At 34.7% G+C, this 10,359-nt stretch overlaps 2 protein-coding genes across 3 annotated transcripts; both read right to left on the bottom strand.

The window, feature by feature from the left end:
* Nucleotides 1-3,982: 3,982 nt before the first annotated feature.
* LOC146168915 (uncharacterized) lies at nucleotides 3,983-6,305 on the bottom strand. Its single transcript, XM_083388740.1, has 4 exons — nucleotides 6,171-6,305; nucleotides 5,764-5,853; nucleotides 5,355-5,461; nucleotides 3,983-4,484 (listed from the first exon to the last, which is right to left on the bottom strand). The coding sequence occupies exons 1-4, from the start codon at nucleotides 6,223-6,225 to the stop codon at nucleotides 4,287-4,289; spliced, it is 450 nt and encodes a 149-aa protein (XP_083244866.1). The 5' UTR covers nucleotides 6,226-6,305; the 3' UTR covers nucleotides 3,983-4,286.
* An 867-nt stretch (nucleotides 6,306-7,172) lies between these two features.
* On the bottom strand, nucleotides 7,173-9,348 carry LOC146168914 (uncharacterized). Of its 2 annotated transcripts, XM_083388738.1 has the most exons (4): nucleotides 8,839-9,348; nucleotides 7,994-8,083; nucleotides 7,688-7,818; nucleotides 7,173-7,378 (listed from the first exon to the last, which is right to left on the bottom strand). In XM_083388738.1, exons 1-4 carry the CDS (start codon nucleotides 8,891-8,893, stop codon nucleotides 7,184-7,186), a joined length of 471 nt encoding a protein of 156 aa, XP_083244864.1. In that variant the 5' UTR covers nucleotides 8,894-9,348; the 3' UTR covers nucleotides 7,173-7,183. The 2 variants fall into 2 exon arrangements, with proteins under 2 accessions (XP_083244864.1, XP_083244865.1); XM_083388739.1 differs by lacking the exon at nucleotides 7,994-8,083.
* Nucleotides 9,349-10,359: the final 1,011 nt, after the last annotated feature.

Raw genomic sequence — 10,359 nt, 5'->3', positions numbered from 1 at the left:
CGAGGAAAAGATTAATTACCAAGCGCCAGATCACAAAAGCATAGCTTAAAAAAGGGCGGTCCAAAACTAACGTTACAGGTAATCACTCAAAAAAATACGTACAAGGGTGTCGAGAACTATATAAAATTTCTGTAGGGTGCCTCAATCTAATAAAGGTTGCGAAACACTGGAATCAAAGAAATATAAGTGACCAACAAACAGCAACCATGTTCAAATTATTTGGTAATGATAACATTTTCCGGTTCCACCATTAAACAAATCAGTTTACTATCGCTGATCAAGTTCGGATACAGGGGTGGCAAGAAAGCCTAATTTTGGTATGTGTTAGACCGGTATGAAAGTCACAGTACGTCCTATAATATAACTTTTTAAAATGACTGTTTTGCAAAATTTTAAGTTATATTTTCGTTTTGTTTTCCGTGTTTTTAATATGAACATAACCTAAAAAGTACAAACCTACATAAATGACAATTTTTGCTACTTGGAAGTGAATGAACGATAAAATACATCGCGCTTCTGGAAAGTACTGTTTTTACAGGATTTCACTGTGACTAAATACTAACGCTCTTTTTTAAACAATTTATGCCCTGACCAAACGAAAATCAATTATCCGCCCCTGGAACGCATGTAGCACTTGTTGTGGCCCGAAAAGAATATGCAAGAAATATTGTGGCCCGCGATGCTGTCAACCTTGTACCACCCTGGCTTAAAAGAAACATATAAAACTGTAATTATTGTTTTAGGTTTTTTGAAACTTTTGAAGCGAACAGGCGCCAAATTACAATAAATTAAGATCAGAGTTGCCCCATTAAATCCTATAACGCGTGACGTTAAGGTCCTACGCTAGTAAATTGAGTGACCCAGGTCATCCTAGTAAGCGAAGTCTCGCAAATTACGATGTAGATGAAAAATCTATTCAGGAGGTTGGGAAAATAGAGAAGCAGAAAACAACTTCGAGCATCTGTTGGTCGATTTTCTGACCTAACAGATATGCTGTATCTAAGTCTTTCGGTTCCATCTTTATTGACGGTTTTAAAAGCAAAGCAAATCGCTAAACAGCTCTCGATATTAGATAATTACTCTACAAAAATTGAAAAAAAAATCTTTTTGATAAACTTGAATACCTATTTTTGGAGATTTTTTTTGCGTACTTAACTGGGATGCGGACATAAACGGGTGCGGACTTAAGTGGGAGATTACTGTAATCAAAATGCAATAGTCGACTTGACTAACTGAATGCATTTTTTGAGTCTTTGTGCGAGTCTACAATGTATTTTCGACACGGCCATTGTATCCCAGTAATTATACCTCTCTGAATTCTAAACTTCAAAAGTCATCTCTAAAAATGTTCATGCCCGTTTTGAAAATAAAATCCTGATTCACTCCAGTTGTTAACAGCAATTTGTTGTAATAACGAAATACAGTTCCATTTTAAAAGAAATCAGTTAAACATATTAGAGTCTAATATTTACATTTGACTTTATTAGCATGTACGACACACTTTTTAATATCACCTTTTTATCATAAATACCTACTTTGATGTCGCATTAATAAATTTGGTTAAGATTTATTACACCCTGGAGGTCTACGCATGCAGGCCGTAATTTTTAAATAACGAAGTTGTAACCAAGTTGTAAAGCAATGCTGAATTTTTTTCTGCTTTTAATGTCATGACTCAAAATTGATTGCCAACCGAAAATGGATCTCTATTTATTTGGTGGGACACAATTGAAAATGCAGAAAAATCTGTACCGGTATTCATTTGGTGGGGACGCAATCAAAAATGCACTAGATAAAAATTCATACACTTGACTGTTTGTCAATACGTCAAAGCTCCAAGCTTTTTTACGTCAAAGCTCCAAGCTTTTTTTTTACCTTGTACGTTTTCAGGGTGCTGATCGGCTAATTACGTTTTTAATCATAGGGATTCTATTTGAGATTTTGATGTTCTATAGTTGTAGAGATTTTGATGTTCTAGCTTTGCTAAACTAGAAAGATTTTGTGTTTGTTTCTTAGAATAAGTATAAGGTAAAATGTTGCTAGGGGCTACTGCAGATTTAAATTTCTTTGCAACTTTTTACCGCAAATTTAGCACACATTTACTTTTGTTTTGTCGTCTATTTGCTAAGGTAGTATACCGGTAACAAAAAAATTCATCGGTTTTATATTTTAAAAACTTTTTTTTTAAAGACATTTATAAGCAACGAGTTCAGTAGTGAATGCGTTAGCTATAGGTGTACAAACTGGTCGATAGCAACTATATAGTGCAAAACAGTTAACAGTTTATGGGTGAATCCTCCGTTGATTCATAACATAATTTTAATGCAAATCATTTTCCAATACACTTAAACTAGCAATACATCAGCAGCCATAGTAATCAGGGTTAAACGGCTCCTTTGTTCCAGTGCTATGCTCAAGCAGCTCCGTTCGTTTGATCCGAATGTTTACCGTCGCATGCTTGCACCAAACCTCTAAAACGCCCGTGCCAGTTGTCGCTGCTTGGTTTCAGCCAGACGGCCCGAAGTGTTCTGCCAGACTATAATTCGTCAGCACATCTCGCGAGTGCGGCCAGTCACGTACGCAAAACTGTTTTAACAGCTTTATGTACGCCGGGCGGCGAAGCTATTGAACCAATTACGTACTAATTATTTAATTATTACAATCAAATCGTAAGAATGAACTCATTTTAAACGTAAGGCTATTACAAAATTGTTAATTGCATGGATCCACTAAATATGTTAATGCAATTTATTGGAACACAATATTACTATTAATTCGTACACAAGTTTTTTGTATGTTCCAGTTACGAATATGTGTCGCATACTTTTAAAAAATATCTTAACACTGTATAGGTCGTTTTTATTTCTAAATCCATTGATTTTTTTTACATTTGCTAATACATTTGTTCGACTCGTCAAATAACCAAGTTTAAGGTTTTACTTAAGGCTGACAACTCTTTTATCTTTACTATTTATGTAAGACTGAAATTTGCAGCCAATTGGTTCACCTTTTGACTTTTATGAGATTCGTTTGCGATACATGTTGTTATATATGTTAGCTGTGCCACTAGGTAGCGATGTTCGGCTTAGTAATACGAAATAAGGCAGGTTTTTTACTATAATATTCGATCATTCCAAATGGCAAATATTATTAATTGAAAAATAAAATTAATTTAGGGTTTACTCGTACACGTCGGTGATTTCGTTGAATTATATATGACTTCAAATACAGCATCTTAATTAAATCCAAAGTTATTATATTCCTGATATGCTATAGCTCTAGAAAAGATCATTAACATTAAATTGAGTAAATGTTTGTGGTCGAACGTATTTTTTCCTTTTTTGTTCGAAAATTGATTTTCAGGTGTTGAGTAAACGAGCGAGTACCAATTACATGCTGGCCAGGGGCGGATTCAAGGAGGGGGCCTATTGCTTTACCCCCCAAAAAAACTGTAATTTTTGCCCACTACGTAAACACAATTTTTTTATAAAATGGTTTAATATTATAGTCGCCCTGTGTCTCATTACACCCTCGAAAATTATGGTTTAGGCAACTTTAACGATATTAAGGCATGTTTTCACTTTGTGCGAATCGTTAACATCTTTTTAAGTGGACTTTGTTTTAAAAGTTTAAAAATAAACAAATTTTGTGGTGTTCTTAAGGTTACATTTTATGATGTCACGTTTACGTGTAATTTTGTGACGTAACTTGTGGCGCCTCGTTACAACGTGACGTTGTGACGACATTATTGAAAAACTGTTATGGCATAACCAGACACAAAACCTAAATTCGCGCCTGATGCTAGTATAGGTAACGTGTATCGACTCATTAACAACCTTGCAGAGAGTAAAAAATGTGTTCTTATTGTGTTCTTATCATCGTTCTAGTAGTACGACAAATTATTATACTTAACCTCTGTTCTTGAGGAACCTTTTCTGTAAGCCTATTTTCGGTACGACAAAAAACACGCTTTTGGAACTATTATCAAAATTGTGGTTTACTTCATTAAACAAATTCATCAGTAAGCGGAAAGTAGCGATAATTAAATACATGTATGATCTTAAATGGTGTAATTAATAATTACATTGTGCTTATAGATCACGAAATATATCAGTACAATATTTTCCATCGTTATCACGAAAATTATCACGAAATATAGCAGTACAACATCTGTCAACTTCAATATCTAAATTATATTTGTAATCATCAAATTGTGAACAAATAGAATACAGTCAATTGCGAAATGTCTGCTTGTGTTAGGCATCGTAGCTTCGTCAGCATTTCATTCAAGCATGACACACCATGACAGGCACTTTGGAGTGGTGCGTGACGTAATCGCTTACTGAACCGAGGACTGTTCGTCGGAGGTGGCCCATGCCCCTGCTGCCGGTTACAATCAGTTCGGCGCCACACGCTTCGGCCTTCTTAATGATGCTGTGGCCTGGTTTGCCATTATCACTTTGGACTGACACTTTTATATTGCCCTGCAGCAAAAATCATTATTTAAAAAAAAATTTCTGTTCAACTTTGTGTTTTCTAGTTCGAAAAAATGTATCGATCACCGCCCATTGTAATGGCTTTAGTTTTGGACTCCAGAAATAAGACCGATATAAGAACGACACCAACGTCGGAAAAAAACACAATTCGGAATAAGGCCAAAATAGGACTATTACCTAATGGTATTGGAACCGTCTAAATAGGAATAAGTCCTAAATCAGTCGGAATAAGACATATAATATCAGAATCAGGCCTATACAACATTTTAACTAACCCCAAACCCCAACCCTAAGTACATGACTAAGTCCCCTAATAATTTTAAGACTAAACCATTTTCTTACCCCACCCATTACCGACCAATAACCCCAAACAGGATAAAAAATACGGTGCCAAAACTGCGGCGCCCTGACGGCGCCGGTCAGACTAGGGCGTCCAAACGTAGTCACCAAAACGGCCGATGCCAGACCGATGGCCCCCGTTCGTCCCATACCCTCAGATTCAGGTGTTATTTTGGCCGTATTAGGATGAATTTAGGACTAATTACGAATAATTTAGGCCTATTCCGATGAATTTAGGACTTATTTCGACGAATTTAGGCCTTGTTCCGACAGATATAGGTCTTATTCAGACGATTTTGATCTTATGTTGTACTGGATATTATTGCGTATTTGGCTGTATTATGTCGTTGGTCTTAATAGTATGCTCTATATACTTTTCTGCTTTAGCTATTGTTGCTTTTTAGGTCTTATTGTGTGCTCCCTTTGTTTTGTAAAATATATGTAACTATATCGTTCTGTGAATTATTTAAGTTAACACTATGTGTGATAAGGACAGTCGCTAAGAACTATAGTTTTTACCCCGTATTCAGCACACTTTTTCTTCAGGGATTCCTTAAATTTTTCGCATTCGACTTTGTGGTCAGCTAACATCCGCTGAATCTCTTCGTGCGTTAACATTGGCATTCCTGGGCAACATTAAGAAAAGCAATTTATGTAAGTCGCCTGCAAATGTTAAGTATAACTTAATAGTATTATGGCTGTATTTGGGTAAGTATATAGTATCAATTTAAAACTGTTTGTATATTGTGCGTTCGCCACTTCCTTTTTTTCGTTTTTTACTTTTCGTTCTCCATACAAAATGCAAAGTCAAATGGTTAATTTGTTATTTTATACTCATCCGAGACCTTTCATTGTAACCAACAAAGATTTTTGACTTATATTTAATATACTGTATATCCATTAAATATTCAGAAGAAGAGTGCCCAACCTCCAAGCCAGGTCATTGGAATGCCAGGAATTTCCACGTGGCTGAAAACAACTACCTCGTTGCATTCTTGGTGGATCGAGTTAAAGTAGTCTAAAAGTAAGAAATCAGATTTACTGTAAATGTATTATTGGGTTAAATTTAGCAAAACTAATTTTATTTTCCTAAGTTGAAAGGAATTTTAGTTTTTTTGTCACAGGCAATAATTTTTCAACTTGTACCGGTAACTGTATTTAATATTGTGATAACCGTTAATTTAGGTATAGTCATGTTATACCAAACAAAGTTCTAAAAAGCGGAGAACTAATACCCTGTAAAAGGATGTGTTTGGACGTATTCGACACGAAACCAAGGACAATGTTTATTTCAGTTTTATTTACAGTCCATAAAGGACTAAAACATAAACTCACATTTCAGAGCTTTTTCAGCATGTTCGCTTGCATCGACACTGATAAGAACCTTCATTGTCAGTTCAAGTTGTTATACAAAAATAAATCCTATTTAATCTGTGAAAACAAAAAACAGCGTATTGCCACGTTGTGAATTTACTAAACATAAGTCTGTGTTGGTTGTAAATGCAATATACACAGTGAAATGTAGAAATGTTAAGTAAATCTTACTTTCTTATACAGTGAGCAATATGCAGTATACAATATACACTATGTAAATCACATCTTATTCAACTTATTGATCAGAACTGTATGAACACTAAACACATCATATATTGTTAATGATATTGGGTTATGACAAAAATCAACAAAATGTCTAACAAGAAAAACTGCCTTTTAAAGCCTATCGAGACACAAAACTATTGAAATAAAGAAAACGTGTTATAAATTCTTAGGGAGATTAGCACATAGGGTAAGGTTTTCCTCAAGAAGCGGAAAACGTGAATTATTACCTTCGGGGGCTTCATTGTTGTTTGTAGGAATTTGATTTATGAATACCTTTAAGTGTATTTTGAAAATTATTTAAAATATAACGCAATGTAAAAGTAGTAACGAGCAACACAATATGAAATAACCCCAATGTTATGGTACATCACTATTAACCAATAAACACAGTTCTCGCAATACAAAATAAAAATGTAATGAACAGCATTCCCACAATAATAAAATAAAGTGATGTACAAAATACTTTTATCACATAAAAATCAAGTATTGCAAGATTTGCACGCCTTACGACAACATTGCACCTTAACGATATATACACCATTTTATAAAAAAAATAAAAAATAAAAAAAAATTTTATAAAAAAAACTGTTTTGCAGGCAAAAATTTATAAGAGAGTCTACATAAATTATTCGTCGATCTTAACTCATAAGTCTTGATATTGTATTGATAGTAAGTAATCGACAACAAATAGGCAAGTACACAAAAGAGTCTATAAACATTTGATCGGATACTTCAAAGTGATAATGACGTCACTCATGATAAACAAACACCGGAATCTTTGAATGATGAATGACGTAATCGCTTATAGAACCTAGCACGGTGCGTCGAAATACACCCAAACCTCGACTTCCTGTTACAATCAGTTCCGCTCCTTTTTCTTCCGCCATTTTCACTATATTATGCCCGGCTTCGCCTTCGTGCGTTTCCACTAACACAGTGACGTTCTGCAGACAAAAACGATTCAAAATCATGGTTTTGTTTGTTTAGAATTAAGTATAATTATTGCACACCATATCAAAAAGACAAACAATGATAAACTTAACTTTAAATTCTTGCTGAAACAGGGTTTGTTTTCTGGAAAATTTGTTATTTACTATGCTGGATAGTAATTGGTTTTGCAAGTGCACTTGAGGCAAATTTTATAGCGGTAATTGTCTGGATGTAAACTTTAAATTTTATACGCAGGGTATAATAAAGCACAAATTCATACATTTAGACGAATACGTATACTCTAATGTTGCAACTATGTTTACCGCGTAAGATTCAACTCTCCCTTTGATCGATTTTTCGGTCGTTTTACACTTTTTTTCGTGATGCTTCATCGTTTCGTCAATCTGTGTGTAGCTCGTCGGGTGCATTCCCGGACGGGGTAATACGTTTAAACCTATTAGATTGGTTTCAGTATGGTTATTTTAGAAGTGCAATTATTTTATTCCACTTATAGGGATAACTCACTTGTTACAAACAACATTAGGCGCAAATAGAACGATTATACTGAGCATTGTGTTCAATAAAAAAACAGTAACATTATACATTCAATGCGACAAAACTCGTTTTACCTCCGATAGCGGTTAAAGGTATCTGAGGTATATCGATGTGACAGAATACAACAACAACGTTGTCTTCCTTGTGAATGTTGCTGAAATAAACTGAAAAGCAAATACGACAACCTAAATACAGAGCTACTTGCCGAAATGTCACGCAAACAATAAATTATTCAAAAACGCTTCGCTGTATTGATCATGGGTATTGTTGATATTGGATTATATTTACAACTCTTGTGATGTACTAACTTAGTTTTTAAAAATCAATAAAAGACAATTACCCCCTAAACAACGAAAGACTTTGAAACTGGCAAGTTTGACCAATATTATTAACCTGTGTTTTGTCATGCGTACTAAAGCAGAAATTTAAGTTTGGGACATTTATTGGATGGACTTGTACAAGCTTTGTAGTGTAGCGTCAAATCAAAATTGAAACAATGTATATAAAATGTTTTTTCACGTGTGGTTTTATCTCACAACGAAAAGTGTTCATAACTTATAGATGTTCGTTTGAAATAAAGTCGAACTACCCTTTGTGTACACAAAGTTTGGAGCCAAGACCAAAACAATTATGAAGCGCGTTCAGTGTGATAGGCAAACTATATTTTTTGGACTTCTATTTTAACTAGAGCCAACAAAACAGTTTTACAGTACAAATTCTCCTAAAGTTATTTAGACATTGACTAAAAATCATGTTATCACATCACATACTAAACTATAACTAGAATTTTGTACCATCTCGTTAAATGTTAACCATTATAAATCTACAAGCTGTCAGTAGCTGTCAGAGGAAACGCCAAAGCGGTTTTAGTGCCATTATTTTTTAACCTTTATAGTTGTTAAGACAATCTTATACTTACAGTCGATTGCATTGTTAGACTGCAAACTTCCGTCGGCAGCGATTAGAACTTTCATTGCAAACCGTTTTATTCTAGGAATACTATAACCAGATATACCAAAACACAAGCTTCAGCCGATGGGTATTGTTAATAACACGATTTGACAATAAGATAAACCTTAACTGATTATTTTCCACAGTCACCATTCGCAAAAGTGACACATAACGCTAAATACTGCATATACTGCTAGCTATAAAAGCGAACAGTCCTAAATAGAAATTTCTGTAAAAAACTACTCGTCATTAAAAAGATTCTATTCACTTTACTCTTGGCTTACACTTCTAGCAATTTAATGCAAGCATAAGATTTCTAATGCAATAAATGTGATTGTCAATACAATAAATCCCAGAAACAAGCCATACTGATATGACCAACTAGCTTTACTTCTTCTCTTGGACGAGTATCTTGTTTATATTTTTGGTTAACATATGGACCAAATCTGGTTATCGACTGCTACACCACTGTGCACTGTGCACTGTGCAGCCTGAAATCTGGTGAACAAAGTCCCTTGACGGACTGCGGCGGCTTTTTACTCACGAATGTTTGAATAAAGGCTATGTAAGCGCGTTCTATGTCTGCGCGTAGTCGTAAAATGACCCAGTCAACAACAAAGGGGTATATAGGTATGGACGATAGGTCACGTTGCCAATAGTCGGCGGAACGGAACGATTCGTTTTGTATAAACATTTCGAAGAGTAGTACGATATACTGAACATATTTTAATCGTTTTCAAACGATGGAATTTTCATGCTAAATTGAGAGATAGGTTGTGGACTATATTGGCGTACAAACTACGGAATGGTAAAATGTTTAGGTGTTAGATTAATGCAAGGAATAAATTATACCAACAAATTCAATTTACGTTAGGGAGTAGAAAAGCATAGACATTTACTGAAGGGTCTGGGTATGGGAACAGTTTACCAAATCACTTGTTCTTACTTCATAGCCACTCTAAGGCGGAAATGTCAATTAAGTGTTTGTTAATGACAAGCCTTGAATTGCAATTGCTGTTTGAATAACAGTTGACCTATTTTTCATTAAGGTATTTTAAAATGATAAAAATGCAGAAGGGACATGGCCCTGCGAACCCCTCTAGATTAGCTCTACCCTATATTAATAGAAAAAATGTTCAATTGTACTAGTAATATGCACAATTAATGTTTTATTTGTTGTTTTTTTCTGTTTTACAATTATGCGAAGGTTCGTAAACTGTGCTTCGCATTAATAGTCCAGGGGTGTGACACAATGAATTCGTTTATTCGTGTCTCAGGTGTGGAAAAAAAGAATTGATTTAGTATTTATTTACATGTGCATTTGAAACTATTGTTACAAAAAAAACTAGCGCGATTGATTCCGACTTTGTGTTACAAACAACTAAACAAATCAATAAAACTTAAAGTTTCCCATAGCTGTGTGCATTAACAAAGCTATTCAAAGACCTCGCAAGAAAATAGTTGAAGACCCGCTGCAATTAGTGCGATT

Source organism: Ascidiella aspersa, chromosome 1 (assembly GCF_963924565.1).
Source record: "Ascidiella aspersa chromosome 1, kaAscAspe10.2, whole genome shotgun sequence".
NCBI classification, from domain to species: Eukaryota; Metazoa; Chordata; class Ascidiacea; order Phlebobranchia; family Ascidiidae; genus Ascidiella; species Ascidiella aspersa.
Note: the sequence above shows the minus strand (reverse complement) of the source record. Positions and strands in the feature narration are given on the sequence as shown.

Bases quoted from the DNA above. Each gene is read 5' to 3' on its own strand.
- LOC146168915 (XM_083388740.1), bottom strand. From the start codon at position 6,225: ATGAAGGTTCTTATCAGTGTCGATGCAAGCGAACATGCTGAAAAAGCT. The intron at 5,854-6,170 runs GTGAGTTTATGT...TCTTACTTTTAG, and splicing joins TGCTGAAAAAGCTCTGAAAT to ACTACTTTAACTCGATCCAC. The intron at 5,462-5,763 runs GTTGGGCACTCT...AATGTTGCCCAG, and splicing joins TCCAATGACCTGGCTTGGAG to GAATGCCAATGTTAACGCAC.
- LOC146168914 (XM_083388738.1), bottom strand. From the start codon at position 8,893: ATGAAAGTTCTAATCGCTGCCGACGGAAGTTTGCAGTCTAACAATGCA. The intron at 8,084-8,838 runs GTAAGTATAAGA...TTTGCTTTTCAG, and splicing joins GTCTAACAATGCAATCGACT to TTTATTTCAGCAACATTCAC. The intron at 7,819-7,993 runs GTAAAACGAGTT...CCAATCTAATAG, and splicing joins ACCTTTAACCGCTATCGGAG to GTTTAAACGTATTACCCCGT.